Below are 20307 nucleotides of genomic sequence, written 5' to 3'. Positions count from 1 at the left end.
ACTCCCGGGTGGCAACCTCCCCTCCCCCCCTTTTGCTGCCGCGGGTTGAAGCGGTCGAACAGTGGTGACCTCACGCCCCCTCTCCGTGCCAATGTGTCGCATGCTGCCGATATGGACCTGGGTGTTCTACCACCCCACAAGCTCCGCAGCATCCTTGCAGTGCCCCTTCTTTCTTTCTTTTTTTTTTTTCTCTCTCTGCATGGGGTGCGGCGTCCCCCCCGATGGCTGTCGCTCACGTGGCTTTGTGCCGCCTGTGTCGCCCCCCTGCGCCTCCATTGTTTCTTCGGGTGCTTCAAGTACCCTACCCAGACGAGCCTACTGGACATAATGCCCCTCAACTTCCTTGGGATGCTGAAGACCACAAAACTGCATCCCTTCAGGTCATGGGGGCGGCGGCGGGTGGTTGTGTTGTAGCCTTGGGGCGGGGGTTGCTGGGGCCCCAGCCGACTGTAAGACTCTGGGGTGCTTTCATACACTTGGAGGCTGTGGCACTGGTCTCCCAGCACTGGGATCTTGGACTGAGTCAATGATCTGGGGATCCGGTGGGACGTTGACCCTTGTTTCCTTGGGGGTGGAGACATTTTGATGCGGGCTAGCAGTGGGCGCCTCCTCTCTTGTGGCTCCCCCCCTTGGGTAGCCGGATTGACGTCTGACGGGGGATGCCGATCGATACTCATGTCGTGGTGGGGGGTGGCGGTCAGGGGGAGGCGCTATCTTGTTTGATGGTCAGCCTATGTACTTTGTTCATTTTATTTAAATTGTTGAATTTGTCAGTATAAGCCATTTGTACCCTGAATAACCTGTATGATTTTTCTTCCGCCCTTACGACTCCATGCATTACTTAACCCTGCAACACTAACCATTCTATTACGGCCCACATTCATACACGTAGAAACGGCCTGGGTGGTCGGGAAGGGACTGGGAGTCTCCCAAGAGCCCTTGCTACACACACACCCACTTAGGGCGACGCTCTCTACCCGGGTTACTGCAAGTATTTTGCAGAAACCCTAGACATCCAGCATTGCTGGTTAGCGTCCGCTGAGGGTTTACCCCTTCATCGAACGCGTCTCCTACCCCGGCAGGTCTGGTCAACCTCCAGGGGACTGCTTCTCGTACTTCCTTTCCTCTCATTCTTCTTTCACTTTTTTTCCCCTCTTCCCTTCCCCCCACAAACATGGCTGAGATCAATTTGGTCACCTTCAACGTAAAGGGCCTAAACGTCCCAGAGAAACGGCAGATGCTGCTCAATGACATGAGGCGTCTAAATGCCGACATTATCCTGCTGCAAGAGACACATTTCAGGGAAAACACATTCCCAATCCTAAACAACAGATTTTACCCAACGGTATACCACTCCGCCTATAGGGAAGCCAAATCTAGAAGGGTCTCTGTGCTGATCGTGGCAAAGCTGCCGTGGTCCCTGACGGCGGTCTTAACCGACCCGATGGGCAGATTCTTATTCCTCAAGGGCCTGATTGGTGGCGTGAAGGTAACCATTGCTAACATGTATGCCCCGAACAGCCAACAAGACAGTTTCATTAAAAAACACCTAACCATTCTCCGAAAATTTTCCGAGGGACAACTCATTGTCAGGGGAGACTTTAACATCCCCCTGATCCCAGCTGAGGACACCTCCTACGGGCCGCTCTTCCACCACTTGCAGCGCACGAAAGGCCATACACCTGTCTCTACACCTTTTCCACCTCGGCGAGCGAGACTACACACTCTATTCCCGTCCCCACAATGTATATTCACGCATAGACTACTTTTTCATTCCTCACGCCTAACTTCAAGCGGTTAAAAGCATCTCGTTGGGATCCATCACTTGGTCGGACCACGCTCCAGTCACACTGAGATATACACTGACCAACTTTTATAGAGGTCAAAGGGCACTGTGGAGGCTCAATGAGTCTTCTCCAAAACCCAGAGGTACTAGCTGACGGGACAAAGGAAATATCCCACTACTTCCACACCAATATTGACATTGACAGTGATGCGGGATTAGTATGGGAAGCCCACAAGGCGGTGATCCGGGGAGTCTTTATAAAACACTGAGCGAGACTAAAAAAACAAAGGACTGCCCAACTGACCTCCCCTCTTGACAAACTCTAGTCCCCAGAGCTTCGACACAAGCAAACCCCGTCGCACTCACTGAGAACGGAGCTTGACACACTACGCACGCAGGTCACCGACCTGCTTACTTTTAAAGCCAAGTCGGCGCTCCAAATATCCCGCAGGAAAGTCGGGCAATAAGTGCGGCACCTAGCACAATCTTTGCGCTCCCAGAAAATGGAGTCCTATATACCGTATGTACATTCCCCGAGGGGCCACAGGGTAGCTATGCCCCAACAAATATCACAGGAGTTCAAATCCTATTACGGATCCCTCTACAACTTGCCCACAACACCCCCAACATCAGACCACATGACGGATTACATAACCTCTTTACATATGCCCACTTTACCTGCTGAGACACGCGACTTGCTAGAAGCCCCGATCACGCTACCAGAGCTGCAACTAGCGATAGGGAGTACCAAACTGGGGAAAGCCCCCGGACCAGATGGACTCACCCTTCAGTATTACAAGACATTGTTTCCGTCACTAGGTGTTCATCTAGTTAACCTGCTTAACGGCCTCACCAAAGGAGGCTCACTACATACTACCACGTTACAGGCGCAGATTTCTGTCATCACTAAAGAAGGCAAGGACCCTTTGAACTGCGGGAGCCATCGTCCCATATCCCTACTTTATTACGGACCTCAAATTATTCACAACAATTTTGGCCACTAGACCACAATCCCATCTACCCCAACTGATGCATCTAGCTCAAGTGGGTTTCGTCCCAACGAGGGAGGCAAGGGACAATACTACCAAAGTCCTGAACCTACTTTATGCGGCCACCCACACCAAAACGCCTAGCATTTTTTAAGGCACAGACGCTGAAAAAGCGTTCGATCGGGTCAGTTGGGCCTTCATGTTCGCTACGACACATAGGACTGGGCAATCATATGTTGAGTTGGATCTCAGCGACATTCGCGACACTGTCGGCCAGAGTCAGGGCTAACGGAGTGGTCTCTGACTCCTTCCCGATCACTAATGGGACGAGGCAGGGTTGTTCGCTGTCCCCTCTATTATTCGCCCTCTCGTTAGAGCCATTCTTATGCCATGTACGACTGAACCCTAACATCTCAGTAGTAATGGTAAACCAAACCCAACACAAGGTGTCAGCCTACGCCGACGACCTTATGTTCGCACCAACTACATCTTCCGTCTCCCTCCCAAACCTGCTACAGGAATTTTAACTTGCCTAAACCTAAAAATTAACTTTACTAAATCGGAAGCGATGGGGGTAGGGATACCGCAAACACAACTCGCACACCTACAAACCAACTTTAAATTGAAATGGACAACGACTGCCTTGAAATACTTGGGCACGGACATTCCCCATACATTCTCACGGCTATTTGACCTCAATTTCCCTTCCCTGCTGAGGACAATTCGGGCACTGTTAAACCAATGGCACGCGGGCCTACACTCGTGGATAGGTCGCTGTAACATCCTGAAAATGACGATCCTCCCGAAGTTCCTTTATCTTATGCAAGCATTGCCTATCCGTATCCCTGCGTCTTTCTTTAAACAGGTACAATCCGCGTTTACGGAATTCATATGGGCCAAAAAGTGACCATGACTCTCCCATAAACTCCAGGTCCAACCTAAATGTCACGGGGGGCCTTGCTCTGCCGGATATTCATGTGTATCACCAGGCAGTGCACCTAGGGAGGCTCATAGACTGGTGCCGCCATCAAGAGACCAAGCTCTGGATGCAAGCTCTGGAAGCACAATACCTCTCAGCAGAGCCCCTTGGTGCCATGCGACCTTACCAGCAGAGACCAAGCGCCACCCACTGATCGGTAACACAACACGGGTCTGCGCACGTCTGTTCTCTCAAACCACTGTATCTTCCCCCAACTCACCTTTGTACCCCATACTGGGGAATCCTGGGTTTACACAGGACGCGGCCTTTCGGAGGCTAGGCGAGGCGGGCTTCCACCAGGCTTCTCACTTTAGTACTGGTGGACGATGGTTTAGCGTTGCTGAGCTCTCTGACCCCACAGGCCCCTTCCACTTGGACTTCCTTAGGTCCCGTCAGCTGGACCCCTTACTTCACTCCTTGAAGCCCCCCGGGACCAACAACCAGCCTCTCACAACATTGCGGGCAAACTTCCAGCCCCCGGGACTAATTCAATGGGAAATTTACCTAAATTGTCACTTCAATGAGTCCAGAGGACAGCAAATCCTGAGATTCACGCACAAGTCCTCCATCTGTGCCAAAACGCAGGAGACCAATTACAAGCTCTTGTCGAGGTGGTACAGGACACCTGCACTGCTCCACAGGTTCTTCCCGGCGACATCGGACACTTGCTGGCGCTGCCGGGCAGAAAGGGGTACACTGCTACACATTTTCTGGTCCTGCCCTAGCCTGAAACACTTCTGGCGAGTGGTACGCAAAGTTGCTTAGAAATTCACGGAACGCCCCATCCCAGACGATCCCGCATTCTTTCTCCTACATGCATCGAAGATCCCGGAGAAAGTTTACTAAAGGTGCGTGATAAGACACCTTTTGGACGCAGCTAAGGCCTGCATACCACTTCTTTGGAAAGTCACGCGCCCACCAACAATATCCTTATGGCTCACGAAAGTGGAGGAAATAAAACACATGGAAGATCTCATCCTCACGGCACAAAATAGGCAGGAAACATTTAAGAACACTTGGCAGCTGTGGAACATCTTCATATACTCGGCTGAAGGTCAATCGTTGAGAGAACCAGCTGCTGCTGTGTGAACATGTACTCCCAAGCCTTTTTTTTTTCTTCTCCCCCTCTTTCTTTCCTCCTTGACCATGGACCACTTTTTCTTCCTTTTTACTTCTCTGGTATAAAGGAAAAAAGGAGGGGGCTGGGCACAGGGGCCCGGCATCCCGCTTAAAATACACATACGTACACTCCCTTGCGTGGGAGGTTTTATTTATTTTTTATATTTCCTGTTTCCATCCCGCCTGGGCCCTGACCCTGTTATAAATAAAAAAATAAAAGACCTGACTTGTCCGGTGGATAACATACAGGTGTTTAAAGATCCTTCGGAAAAGAAATTGGAATCTTTACTAAAACCTTCCTTCCTTTTGGCTGGTTCAGTTGCCCAACCTGCTGTAGCAGCAGTGGGTATGTGTCAGGTCCTCGAGGATCAGGTAAAACAGGGGCTGAATGACCTGCCTCTGGAACAAGTCAAATTTTGGGAGAATTGGCCAAAACCCTTATGTTTTACAGTAGATGCCATGAGAAATTAGATTCGGCAAGCATCTCGCCTCACACTCCAGCTGGTGCAAATGCGCAGAATTCTTTTGCTAAAGCATTGGTCAGCAGAGACCCACGCAAAAAACTTTTGCCCAGTTTCCCCTTCCATGGCGAATGCCTCTTTGGGGAGGATTTGGAAAAATATATCCAAAAGATATAACGAGTGGTAAGACCACTGTATTGCCAGAGAAGAAGAAAAACAAGCAGCCTAGTTTTAAACGTTCTTTTTCCCCGGCTCCTGGAAGCTCTACCTCCAGCCAGTGGCGACAGCATTTTCAGCCAGCCACAAAGGCTAAAGAAAATCAGGCTCAAAAGAACAAAAAGCCTTGGGGTTCAAAAGCAAATAAGCAAAACTCCAAAGCCTCTTTGTAAGGAGGCGCCCCCAACTCGGCCAAATGGAGGGACGGCTTTGGCAGTTTTCAGCGGCATGGCAGACGTATCCACAGTATCCCTAGCGTACAAACGGAAATTTTGAGAGATCCCATCTTCTCAGTTACGAAGCTCAAGGCTCTCCAAAGATCCACTAAAGAGGATCCTTCTTCAAAGGTTTGGATCACTTGCTGTCTCAAGGGGTGATCACAGAAGTACCCCATAAAGAGCAAGGTTCAGGTTTTTATTCAAACCTCTTTGTGATTTCAAAACCAAATGGAGATGTCGGACCCATCCTGGATCTAAGATCTTTAAATCCGTTTCTGAACATTTGCCATTTCCGAATGGAAACTATTCGATCAGTGGTCACCACCCTACAAGGCGGAGAATTCATGGCGTCTATATTTACATGTGCCTATCCATCCGGCTCACCAAAAATTCCTAAGGTTCGCGGTAGAACATCGCCACTTCCAGTTTGTGGCTCTGCCCTTTGGTGTGGCTACCGCACCCCGAGTTTGTTGGCAAATCTGAGGGCACTAGGCATAGCGGTAACCACCTATTTAGACAATATGCTTGTCATAGATTGGTCAGTGGTGGGATTAGATCACGCCGTGCTCACTACATTAAATTACCTGGAGCATTTAGGATGGATCATAAACCTACAGAAATCCTCTCTACAAGCCCAAAGAAGTTTTAGAGTATTTGGGCATGATCATAGACACAGCCCAAAGCGTGGTATATATCTGCCAGAGCCAACGATCAAGTCGCTAAAGGACCTGATCCACAAGGTCAAGACAAAGAAAAGGCCGTCTATTCGCCTTTGCATGAAGCTATTAGGGAAGATGGTGGCCTCCTTTGAGGCTGTTCCTTTCGCCCAATTTCATTCGAGACTACTTCAAGGCAGTATCTTGGTCTCCTGGAACAGGAAGATCCAAGCTCTGGATCTACCCATGCGCCTGTCTTCACAGGTGCGCCAAAGCTTTAGTTGGTGGTTAAAGACTAAGAACTTGCGGAAAGGAAAATCCTTTCTCCCAGTCACCTGGAAGGTGGTGTCTATGGATGCCAGCCTATTGGGCTGGGGAGCAGTGTTAGAAGAAGCTTCAGCCTAGGGAACCTGGGATAAAACCGAAGAGAATCTGCACATCAACATACTGGAGATTCGGGCAGTATATCTAGCCCTCAGAACCTGGACACACAGGTTACAGGGCCGCCTTGTTCGGATTCAATCCGTCAATGCTACTGCAGTAGCTTACATCAATCACCAAGGAGGCACCCGCAGTCAGGGTGCTCAGGAGGTGAATCAGATTTTGGCATGGGCAGAAGATCATGTTCCTTGTCTCTCTGCAATCTTCATTCCAGGGGTAGAAAACTGGCAAGCGGACTATCTTTGAGTCGCCAGCAGCTGTCACCAGGAGAGTGGTCTCTCCACCCCAATGTCTTTCAGGCAATATGCCAGAGATGAAGCCCCCCCGGATGTAGACCTGCTAGCTTCCAGGTTCAGAAAATCAGACAGCGTAAACACCAATCCTACCCAATGCAGCTGAACACTGGAGGTCAATATAAAAAAGTCCTTAGATAAAATGCATATAAAAAGCGGTGCAGCGCACCTTAACGAATGGACCTCTAAACAAACAGAAGGTCATTCAAGCAGTCCCTTAGCAAGGGTAAACGTAAGGATGAGAGGGAAGATATCTTCATAGGTGGCCCTTCACTCTATCTCTTCAGTCTGTTGATGGCCTCCAAACCCGCTCATAGGCATTCATGTGAAGATGCAAAAAACATACAGGGCCGTATTCAGATAGAGATACGACGGTGTATCTCCTGATACGCCGTCGTATCTCTGAGTTCCGTCGGTCGGATCTATGCGGCTGATTCATAGAATCAGGTTCTGCATAGATCTCCCTAAGATCCGACAGGTGTAAGTGACTTACACCGTCGGATCTTAGGCTGCAATTCCAGGCCGGCCGCTAGGTGGCGTTTCGTTTTTTACATGCGACGAATATGCAAATGAGAATTTCCGCCAATTCAGAAACAAACGACCGCCCGGCGCATTTTTTTTACGTCGCTTGCGTTCGGCTTTTTCCGGCGTATAGTTACCCCTGCTATGTAAGGGGTATCCTATGTTAAGTATGGACGTCGTTCCCGCGCCGAGTTTTGAATTTTTACGTCGTTTGCGTAAGTCGATTCAGAATAGAGCTGGACGCAAGTTGCGCTCACGCCGAAACCAATGACGTCCTAGCGACGTCATTTAGAGCAATGCACGCTGGGAAAATTTGCGGACGGCGCATGCGCTGTTCAATCAGCGTGGGGACGCGCCTGATTTAAATTGTAGACGCCCCCTAGCCACGGAATTTGAATTCCGCCAGGGGATTTACGATACGCCGCCGCAAGTTTTGAGGTAAGTGCTTTCTGAATTAAGCACTTGCCTCAAACTTGCGGCGGCAGATCGTAAATCAGATAGGTTACGCGGATCTAAAAATCTGAATACGGCCCACAGTGCTCTCCCTATGTATAAGTAACACTACTTTATTAAAAAGATGAACTTCTCACAAAAACGGCACTGTGTCCCAGTGCACGGATTCAAAACATGTAGTATACAGAGAAAACCAGGTAGGTGGCTGTCCTAACATCACATAGCCCCCTGCACGCGTATCATCCGTGAATAAAGACTTCCTCAGCAAGTATATTAAGGGGCCGTGTGTCAGTGCTCAATATATAAATAAGACTGTGTGACGCCCTGCAATGTCTGATGTGTGCTATTAATTGCACATATTTGCTATCTGCTCCCTAGCGGTGTTTGTGACCCTCTTATCATGCTCCCTTTGGCTGGAAGTGTTAACTCTAGGCAGGGGGGCCTAGAGGGGCCTGTTTGTTCAGAGGTCCATTCGTTATGGTGAGCAGCCTGTATCCCTGGTGGAGGTGACACGGAAACGGATGCACAGTGTTTGTTTTCAAGCACCCTGTTCACTGCCTTAGGAGTAATTTTTCCTCTCTCCGATTGGATGCTCTAATTCCCTGGAATGCATTCTCCCTGATCTATGCATTTCCTCCGATCGCTCTTACAAAGGATCAAGAAGGAGAGAATTCCAGTAAACCTTGTGCCACCAAATTGGCCCGGAAGGCCCTGGTACGCCGAGATCATAAAGATGGCGGTAGGAAGACCTTGGAAGCTTCCTCTTCGTCATGACCTGCTGTCGCAGGGTCCATCCTTCCTTACAAAAGCTAAATTTGACGGTCTGGCTACTGAGACCCACATTTTAAAGAAACGAGGGATCTCTGGTCCAGTTCTTTCTACACTCATTAATGCTAGAAAGCCAGCCTCCAGGCTAATCTACTATAGAGTCTGAAAGGCATATGTTTCCTGGAGTGAAACCAAGAAATGGAATCCTCAGAAGTATGACTTAAGTAGGATTCTCGCCTTTTGCCAGTTAGGAGTGGATATGAAATTAGCCCTTAGTACCATCCAGGGGCATTGCTAGGGGGTGCAGTCTGATTTAAAAAAAAATAAACTTTTTTTTTTTTTTTTTGCTGACTGCAGCGATGAGCGCAGCGGATTTGGAGCGCCGTGGTACAAGAGGAGGGGGGTTGCGGGGTGACACCGCAGCACCATCCATCCCCTCCTCACAGCCACAGGCTGTTAGCGGTGCTCGGCAGTCGGCACACAGGCACAGCCCCCTCCTCTCTGTTTGTGTGTACAGAGGGGGAGGGGCCGAGGGGACCTTCTGTCCATGTGCCGTGGCGCTGCCTGCGATGATCTGAGGTACTGAATGGGGAGGGGGGGTGTTTGCACCTGGGGGGATTTCACTGAAGGGGGGGGTGTTTGCACTGAGGGGGGGGGGGTTGTACTAAGGGGGTGTTTGCACTGAGGGGGTTTTCACTAAGGGTGGTTTGCACTGAGGGGGGGTTGCACAAAGGGGGGGGTGTCTGCACTGAAGGGGGTCTGTGTAACATGCAGGGGTCCAGAGGTGCAGGTGGCTGTGTAATGTAAAAGGGGTCCAGTGATGCAGGGTGCTGTGTAATGTAAAAGGGTCCAGAGGTGCAGGGTGCTGTGTAATGTAAAGGGGTGCAGAGGGCTGTGTAGTGTAAAAGGGTCCAGAGGTGCAGGGGGCTATGTGATGTAAAGGGGTGCAGAGGTGCAGGCGGCTATGTAATGTAAAAGGGGTGCAGTGATGCAGGGTGCTGTGTAATGTAAAATAGTCCAGAGATGCAGGGTGCTATGAGATGTAAAGGGGTCCAGTGATGCAGGGTGCTGTGTAATGTAAAGGGGTCCAGAGGTGCAGGGTGCTGTGTAATGTAAAAGGGTCCAGAGGTGAAGGGGGCTTTGAGATGTAAAGGGGTCCAGTGATGCAGGGTGCTGTGTAATGTAAAGGGGTCCAGTGGTGCAGGGGGCTGTGTAATGTAAAGAGGTCCAGAGGTGCAGGGTGCTGTGTAATGTAAAGTGGTCCAGAGGTGCAGGGGGCTATGTGATGTAAAGGGGTCCAGTGGTGCAGAGGGCTGTGTAATGTAAAGAGGTGCAGGGTGCTGTGTAATGTAAAAGGGTCCAGAGGTGAAGGGGGCTGTGAGATGTAAAGGGGTCCAGTGATACAGGGTGCTGTGTAATGTAAAAGGGTCCAGATGGCTATGAGATGTAAAGGGGTCCAGTGGTGCAGGGGGCTGTGTAATGTAAAGAGGTCCAGTGATGCAGGGTGCTGTGTAATGTAAAGGGGTCCAGAGGTGCAGGGGGCTATGTGATGTAAAGAGGTCCAGTGATGCAGGGGGCTGTGTAATTTTAAAGGGGTCCAGTGATGCAGGGGGCTGTGTAATGTAAAGGGGTCCAGTGATGCAGGGGGCTGTGTAATGTAAAGGGGTCCATTGATGCAGGGTGCTGTGCAATGTAAAGGGGTCCAGAGGTGCAGTTGTGGAGAGGGGTACACAGTAGTAACAAAAAGATATTGAAGGATACAGAGGTATGCAGGGGGCACAGTGGGGTGTTTTTACATTTTAAGGTGGGGGGTGGGGTGCCAGATTTTGAATCCGCCCCGGGTGCCAAATGCTCTAGGTACAACCCTGGCCTATAGGCTCCTGAGATGTGAATTCCGGTTCTGGAGAAAGAGAGATGGGGGGAGGGGACAAAGAAAAATGGAGAGAAAGAAGAAGGGATAGAACGAACAAGAAAGATGGATAGGGAGAGAGAGAAAAGGGGAAGAAAGGAGAACAGAGAGCAAACGGTAGGGTAAAAAATATTTGCAAACATTTTATTGGGAGGGGGGGGGTGACACCATATTTTACCGCACCAGGTGACACCAACCCTAGTGACGCCACTGGTACCATCAAGGGTCAAATATCTGCTCTATCCAGTCTTTTTTTCAACGACCGCTGGCATCTCATTCCCTAGTTCGGGCTTTCATTCAGGGGGTACTGCAACCTTTTAAACCTATTCGCCAGATTCCTTTAATTCTTTTAAGCAGGAAATTGACCTTTTTTGATTTCTATCTCTTCTAGCAGAAGAGAATCTGAATTACCGTAGCAGCTCTTTCTTGTAAAGAGCCTTAGTACAATTTTGTCTTTGTGAGAAATTAAATAAGACCCCATCCTGCCTTTTTACCCAAGGTGGTGTCGACTTTTCATTTAAATCAAGACATTGTTCTGCCTTCTTTTTTTCCTGATCCCCGGACGGTGGGGGAAAGGTTATTGCACTCTCTAGATGTAGTGAGAGCAGTAAAGATGTATCTGCAGGCAACCGCTCAGATACGTAAAGCGTATGTTTGTTTTGTTTGTTTTGCCAGATGGTCCCAAGAAGGGCCAAGCGGCATCAAAATCCACCATCTCTAGGTGGATTTGAGTAATTAAAGTAATTATTCAAGCTTATGGTTTAAAGAACAGGATTCCTCCTTTTTCTGTTAAGGCGCACTCCACCAGGGCGATAAGTGCTTCATGGGCAGTGCATCACCAGGCTTCGATGACTCAGATCTGTAAAGCTGCAACTTGGTCTTCAGTCCACACATTTTCCAAAGTCTATCAAATGGATGTGAAAGGACATGAGGATGCCGCTTTTGGGCGAAGTGTGCTGCAGGCAGCAGTATAGGGCTTCTTGTCTGTAGCGGCCTGCTTGATCTGTCTCCCACCCTTCATTTGAGCATTGCTCTGGGATGTCCCATTATGTAATGACTGGCTCTGTGTCACGTGGTGTACGATAAAGAAAACAGGGTTTTTATAACCACTTACCTGTTAAATCCTTTTCTTGGAGTAAACCATGGGACACAGAGGTCCCCCCCCCCTTCTTATGGGAACCTTATTGCTTGCTACAAAACTGAGGTACTTCCCTGGTGGGAAAGGTTATATCATGGGTGATCAACCTGTGGCCCTCCAGCTGTTGTGGAACTTCAAGTCCCATAATGCATTGCAAGGCTGACAGTTACAAGCATGACTCCCAAAGGCAGAGGCATGATGGGACTTGTAGTTTTTTTCAACAGCTGGAGGGCCACAGGTTGAGCACCCATGGGTTATATGGAGGGAAACTGTCTTCAATTGGTTGTGCCAGTGTCCAATCACCGCTGGTGACCCTTAGACCCCTTTCACACTGAGGAGTTTTTCAGGCAGTAAGGCGCTAAAAATAGCGCTGCTATAGCGCCTGAAAAACTCCTGCCCAGCAACCTCAATGTGAAAGCCAGTGGGCTTTCACACTGAGGCAATGCGCTGGCAGGAGAGAAAAAAATCTCCTGTCAGCAGCATCTTTGAAGAGGCGCATTGTGGGCGGTATTAACCCTTTATTGGCCGCTAGCAGGGGTTAATACCGCACTGCTATCGGCCGAATCCCGCGACAAATCCAACGGTATAGCGCCGCTATTTTTAGCGACGCTATACCGCCACCGCAGCTCCCACCCCAGTGTGAAAGGGGCCTTAAGCTATTATGTAATGACTGGCTCTGTGTCCCGTGGTGTACTCCAAGAAAAGGATTTTACAGGTACGCTGTTATAAAAATCAATTTTTTTTTAACTGGTGGTGAAATTGCCTCCTACATTGTTGGAGTCACGGCTTTATGTATCGTGGGAGCAAACACTGTTGCTGTCAAGATGGCTAAATCTGTGCTGCAACTGAATGGCCTACCTGCTAAGCAAATGATGGTTGAAATTAAAACAAAGTAACATTACAGTATAACAGTAAGGGCCCTTTCAGACGCGCGAACCGTATGTCCGCATTTTCATCCATCCGTTGCGGATGAAAACGGGACATACCATTGGTCCCTATGTGATTGCAGGTGTCCGTGGATGACCATCCGCTGACACCCGTAATCGTCCGCCTCCGCAAAGATCCGCAAAATCGGACTGAAGAAAATCCTATTTTTCTTCCGTCTGGCGGATCGGATCAGATGAACACGGACATACGGTCCATGTTCATCCGATCCCCCATAGGGGAGAGTGGAGAAAAGATAGGGCGGTCCCTGCACAGTGTGCGGGGACCACCCTGTCAGCCGACGGCTCAGCGGGGATTTTACGGAGGATCCCCACTGAGCTTTTGCAGACACACGGATTACTGATCCGCCCGTGTGAAAGGGCCCTAAGACTATGGTCAAGCAAATACCAAAAAAAATATATATTTTTTTTAACGCAACCTGTAAAATATATATATGCCGAAGCATGGGGGCATCCTCCCACAAAAGTTATGCCGCATACACACGGTCAGACTTTTCCACGGGCAAGCCTCCGTCGGAATTTTGACCGTATGTACGCAGCATTAGGAGCAGATCGCTCCCCCCCCCCCTGCTGCCCCTCATGCTTTGGCATATATGCTCTTTTTTTAACTGTGGTGGTGAAATCACCTTTCTACAGCACTGGAGTCACAGCTTTATGTATCATGGGAGCAAACGCTGTTGCTGTCAAGATAAATAAATCCACGCTCCAGCTAAATTGCGTACCTGAAAACAAAAAAATGGTTACCAATCAAACACGGTAAACAGTAAAGTATAAAAAAAATTACATACCTGAAAAGCAAGCATTATGAAACATAATAACAATAAAAACATTGGAGAGAACAATAAAACGGCAACTTTTTTATTTATTTTTTTTCTTTTTATTGAATATATATATATATATTTTTTTTTTTTTGCAAGCTGTACCCTACAAAAATACTGCACTAGTGTGTAGTAGCATTCAAAACATTCACCAATGCAAAGACCAGGATTGTCAGGACAGCGTGGACAAAAATAACGTGTCACGCCTAAATCCACGCTTTCTACAGACACAACATTTTCTTTGGGGGGCTTGTTGGGAAGGGGTACTCGGGAGGACATACGGAAAATGCCTCTCATGCAGCTGACTTACTGCATTTGGTTGGTGATGGTGAGGTGCAGCACCGCCTGGATACAGGAGGCCTTGGACAATATCTTCCTGGAATTTATGGAAAGATCCAGTTCGTCCTGAAGCTTTGTATAGCACGAAAGCTTTCAGCAAAGCCAATTGAAATAAATATACAGACACTTTTTTGTACCAGTGTCTGGCCTTACGGGCAATTGGATACGGCGCCAACAACTGGTCGTTGTGGTCCACCCCTCCCATCTTTTGGTTATATTCATGGACACAGAGGGGTTTCTCCACAACACCAGTCGCCGTATGAATTTGGACTGTCGTGTCGGCCTGAAGGGAGGAATGAATGAAAACATTCTTATTGTCCCTCCACTTCACAGCGAGCAAATTATTACACCTTGAGCAGGCTCTCTCCCCCAGCCTAAGATGGGAGTCTACAAGCCACTGTGCCAATCTGATGATCAAACAAGTGACCAAAAAGTGGCACGCTCGTGTAATAATTGTCCACATCTATATGTACCCCTTTCTGAATAAGGGTGACACCAAGTTCCACACTATCTTTCCAGCGCTCCCTATGTAATCTGGGCAGTTCTCTGGCTCTACGTGACTATATGTATAGCCTGTGGCCCTGTCACAGAGCTTATACATCTTGACCCTGTATCTGGCACGCTTGCTGGGAAGGTACTGTTTTGAAAGACAAGCGGCCAGAAAATTTAATCAGGGACTCATCAACGCAGACAACTTGATGGGGAGTATCCTGCAAAACGTTCGTTGAAGTGGTTTGAGGGGCCGAATTTTGTAGAGCCGATCAAATTCAGGGTCTCCACGAGGACGACAAAGTTCATTGTTGAAATGCATGAGCCACAAGATCTGCTCATATCATGCCCTGGTCATGGAGGCAAAGAACACGGGCACATGGTAAACTGGGTCAATGGACCAATATAACCACAGCTCACTCAATTTAACTACGCCCATGTCGAGGGAAAGGTCTTAAAATCGGAAACTGTAATTGGTTTCCATTCTTTGGCAAGGGAGGACTGGGGATGAGCGTCAATGTATTGACCAGGATACAAATTAATTTGGTCCACAATAGATCTATAAAGATCTTCGGTGAAAAACAGCGAATAAAAATCAAGTGCCGTAAAATCCACCTGAATTCCGGGTTGGCCAGTGAATGAGGGAAGTACGGGTTCTGCAGAAGTGGTGGGCATCCAATCAGGATTGCTGAATTCTACAGGAAGGACACTATGGCCACGACGGGCCTGTCTTTGTCTTTTTGGTGGCAGCGGGACACTACTTGTGCTTGCCACCTCGCCAGCTTGAACTGCACTTATGGGACTCGCCACGTCACCAAGTGTTACTGCAGTGCTGGATGTATGACCAGGGTGTACTAGGCTGCTGGTGCTTGCCAGTTCACCAGAAGGATGAGCGGCACTTGTGCTTCTCTGCTCCATACGAGAGCCCTGCGGTTCTTGCACCTCAACAGCAGAATAATGGGGTCGGGTATGCCTGACCTTAGCTCTGACGATGAAGTTGAGGTCCCTGCTATCTGTCATTGAACCGCTGTCTACAGGATCGTATCCTCTTCACTGTCTGTCATGCTCAGAAACACTTGGGCCTCTTTACTAGTGTACCTTCGACTTGCCATTTTGGGCTCTAAATTTAGTGGTACACTAGTAAGATTCAAAGGTAAAAAAAAAGCACCGGACTGTCAGCGACGAAACAAACGCTACCAAAAAAACTGTTGGCGATCAAAGGGATCAGGCCTGACCCTGCGAATGCTGCAGTTATGTGTGTGGTGTTTTTATAAGTGACAGTGATCGATTGATACTGCACTTGGGTGGGTGGCTGGGCTGGGCAGAGGGGCAATCTGGGCTGATCCCGCTAACAATGCATTTTTGGGAACCCTAAACTGCTGGCGACGCTAATATAGATTTGATCAGATATTGATCTGTTCAGATACTATACCCCTAAGGGAGGTGTATGCTGCGTGCGTGGGTGTTGGCGCAACTGGCACTAACCTGACGCGATGCAGAACCTATCTGGCGCTAAAACCTTATTCATATCACCCGCCGGGCGATCAGGGGGTTAAACCTTTATTGGGTAATAAATGGCGGGTGCCCTGACGCTATAAAAAGCAAAGTAACTAACCAGCGTCACCCGTAAGACTTATACGGTGATCGCTGGTAAAAAAGTTAACTAGGGGGCAATCAGGGGGTTAAAACCTTTATTAGGTAATATATAGGGGTACCTGACGCTATAAAAACCTGACGGAGAAACTAAAAAAACACCTGACTACCTAGCGTCACCAGCGACACTTATACAACGATTAGAAAAAAGATTGCTTAGTGACACTGGCGAAAGGGGGTGAAAGGGTTACCTGTGGGGGCGATCAAGGGGTTAAACCTTTATTGGGGGCGGGGTAGGGGGCTACCCTGGACCTAAAGGGACCTGACACTAACTGCCCTGACACTTTTTACAGTCACAAATGACACTGCATGCAGTGATCAGTAAATAAATGACCACTGCAATCGGTGAGACTGACGGGGTGATCTGGTGGGTGATCAGGGGGGGTTTGTGTGCCTATGTGTACTGGTGTTAGGGTAGTGTTGGTGCAACTCACTTGTGATGTCTTCTCTCCTCGAGCTCCAGTCAAAAAGACCGCCTCAAGGAGAGTGACATCACTTCTTCCTGCCTGTGTTTACATTTCACAGGCAGGGGAAGCATCTGATTCGCCAGGAGCGATCATGAAGGGGTGGCCATGAATCGATGGCCACCCCCTCATCACGGATCGCTCCTTAAGCGATACCGAACGACGCAGGCACGGGGGGGGGGGGCTCGATCGAGCCCCCCACCCGCAAAAAGGCAGGGACGTACCTGTATGCCAATCTGCCTGCCCGTGCCATTCTGTCAACGTATATCGTTGTTGCGGCAGTCAGCTGGTTAATGACAGGCCATTTTTTGCGATGCGGCACTGCATCTCTTTGACAATTGCATAGTCGTGCAACATTGTACCCAAACAAAATTGATGTGTAACACAAATAGAGCTTTTTTTTTTCCTCAGGACTTTGTCACTTAGGGTCAGATTTGCAATGTTACTTTTTGGTGACCAGTGATACGTGCTATAAAAATGCACTGATCACTGTATAAATGACACTGGCAGGGAAGGAGTTAACACGGGGTGATCAAGGGGTTAAAAGTTCCATAGGGAGGCATTTCTAACGGTCAGGGGGACGGACTGACTGGGCGTAGGGAGAGATCGCTGTTCCTGATCTTTCTCTCCCCCCCCCCTTCACATAGGCAGATCCCCCCCGTTCTGCCTCTTTACCGCAATCGAGTCCGCCAGACCCACGCCTGCAGTACCCCACATGCACAGACTGATGTACAGGTACGTTGGTTTGCACAGGCAAAGCCGCCTTGCCATATTGTGTGGTATGTATTATATTTATTGTACTGGTTGTCAAGTGGTTAATTGAGGTAATCCATCTGGTTGATTAGGTTTCAATGTTGATAAATGTAACGTTATGCATTTGGGGGGCTAAGAATATGCATGCATCATACATACTAGTGAGTACAACTGGGGGAAATCGGTGAAGGATTTGGGTGTTTTTGGTAGATCATAAACTTAATGGCATGCAATGCCAAGCTGTGGTTTCCAAAGCAAGCAAAGTCCTTTCTTGTATTAAGAGATATTTTTCTCCTGTACAAATCCTTAGTAAGACCTCATCTGGAATATACAGTCCAGTTTTGGGCACCAGTTCTCTAATATCTTTGAGAAGGGCGACCAAACTGATACGGGGCATGAAGGAGCTCAGCTATGAGGATAGATTGGAGAAACTGAATTTGTTCTCTTGAGAAGAGGTTCAGGAGTATGTGATCAACATGTATAATAAATGCATACGTGCTCCATATGGTGAACTTGGTGAAGAGTTATTCATTTTAAGGTTATCGGAGGACAGGGGGGCACTCTTTGCATCTAGAGGAAAAGAGATGTAATCTCCAAATACGGAAAGGTTTCTTCACAATGAGAGCTGTGCTAATGTGGAATAGACTACCTCGAGAGTTGGTTCTGGCCAGCTCAGTAGATTGGTTTAAAAAAGGCCTGGATTCTTTCCTAATTGGTTGCATAATATAACTGGATACTGCCATTTATAGGTAAAGTTGATCATGGGAATATCTGATTTTGCCTCGCATCAGGAAGGTATATTAGCCCCTGGATTGGATAATACTTTCTTGCCTTCCTCTGGATCAGCTGTGGGACCAAGATTGTGTATATGGGATTGTATGATATATTTTTTTAAAACAATAGCTGGTTGCATTCCTAATGCACAAAAATGTAACTGATTATAAATGTAATAATTAGTTGTTTTTTTTTTTTTTTTTCTACCACTATTTCTATTATACTAATGTGTATACATTTTTATATTTTTAGCTTGCAGTTTGATCCAGCACCACGCAGAGGAGAACCACATGTTACCCGTCGCACCCCAGATTATTTTCTCTAAAGAGGCTTTCACACTTGTACAGTATTGCCAGAAGCAGGATATTGACCTCCGGAGCCGAGAAGAGAATCTGAAATTTCAGTCAGAGGGCATTTGTCAAACATGTACTGTTCTCAGATGGACCTAGAGATGTGCCATATACTAAAGCAAAGCCTCTTGTCTCAGCAGCCCCTAACCATATTAGAAAAGACCGTTCATTGCATGCTGAAATGACCTTGTCAAAATGAGAAAATCCCAGTTTCCTGGCATAGTACTAGTAATTTTTGCTTTCTCAGACTGCAAAAAAATACAAATTAAGATGTATACATTAACAGCTTGTGCATACAATTTAACTTTCCATTTAGTAATTAGCTTTACTTGGCATGATTGTAGATAAGGGTAGAAACTGTCTGGGAAAGCCTTTATCATGATTGGAGGCCTGCAGCCTCTACAGTTGATGTAAAGGTAACAAGTACTAAGGCCTACATTGCCCCTTTTTGTGACTACAGAAATGTTTATTTTCAGGGAATACAATCTTAATTTAATTTCTCACACTTGCCCAGTTTGTTTTTCCTTCCAGTTTACGTTTTCAGTCCTTATTAATTGTTAGTTTTGGCCAGAACATTTTCTGTAAATGTTGCAATCCAAATGCAGCTGCAATGGATTTTTTCATAATAAACTTGTTGAACGAAGTACTTTGAGATGTGAAACTTTTTTGTATTTCTGCATTATAATTTGCAATGACATTGAATTGTAAAAAAGCTCCAGAATGTCAATAAACCTTAAGGGCCCTTTCACACTTATACGACTTGTCTCACGATTTTGTACTGCAAAATCGTATGACAAGTCATTCTCCATGATTTTCAATGAACACCATTCATACTGGCACGACTTTAAGTAGTGCCAACTTCAAAGTAGTCCCTGCACTACTTTGGTCCAACTTCCATGCGAGTTGATGTCCATAGACCTCAATGTTAAACCCTCAAGTAGCATGCAAATCGTACCTGAATAATAGACACGATTTCAATACAACTTTGTAAGCACAAGCAGCTTTTTAACCCTTGTCCCACCCAATCCTTTCAGCATAGTAGCCCCTCCCAAGCACATTTTTCCACCACACATTCTCTTCCTGATTATTCCCTCAGGAACAATGTGCTCCAAACAGGAAAAAAAAGAGACGTCCTCGATAATGTGAAAATCATTCGATTTATCCGTGGGTGCCCAGCTATTTATGATTTGTGTGACCCAAACTACAAAGACAAACTACAAAGACAATATCCCACTGACCACCAATGAAGGGGACATTCTTCCCACTGATCACCAATGAAGGGGACATTCTTCCCACTGATCACCAATGAAGGGGACATTCTTCCCACTGATCACCAATGAAGGGGACATTCTTCCCACTGATCACCAATGAAGGGGACATTCTTCCCACTGATCACCAATGAAGGGGACATTCTTCCCACTGATCACCAATGAAGGGGACATTCTTCCCACTGATCACCAATGAAGGGGACATTCTTCCCACTGATCAACAATGAAGGGAACATTCTTCCCACTGACCACCAATGTAAGGAGCATTCTTCCCACTGATCACCAATGAAGGGAACATTCTTCCCACTGACCACCAATGTAAGAAGCATTCTTCTCACTGACCACCAATGAAGGGGGCATTCTGACCACCAAGGAAGGGGACATTCTTCCCACTGACCACCAAGGAAGGGGACATTCTTCCCACTGACCACCAATGAAGGGGACATCCTTCTCACTGACCACCAATGTAGGGAGCATTCTTCCCACTGACCACCAATGTAAGGAGCA

General features: G+C 47.7%; 1 protein-coding gene across 2 annotated transcripts in view; it reads left to right on the top strand.

The window, feature by feature from the left end:
- The window catches only part of LOC120932432 (serine/threonine-protein phosphatase 2A catalytic subunit alpha isoform), a 293164-nt gene extending 273986 nt beyond the window's left edge, over nt 1–19178 (top strand). For both annotated transcript variants that reach the window (XM_040344785.1, XM_040344784.1), the window contains one exon: nt 18435–19178. In XM_040344785.1, coding sequence (XP_040200719.1) covers nt 18435–18446 — 12 coding nt within the window. In that variant the 3' untranslated portion in view covers nt 18447–19178. The remainder of the gene's footprint in view (nt 1–18434) is intronic.
- Nucleotides 19179–20307: the final 1129 nt, after the last annotated feature.

This window comes from Rana temporaria, chromosome 3 (genome assembly GCF_905171775.1).
Source record: "Rana temporaria chromosome 3, aRanTem1.1, whole genome shotgun sequence".
Taxonomy (NCBI): domain Eukaryota; kingdom Metazoa; phylum Chordata; class Amphibia; order Anura; family Ranidae; genus Rana; species Rana temporaria.
This window is presented reverse-complemented; position numbering and strand designations above follow the sequence as displayed.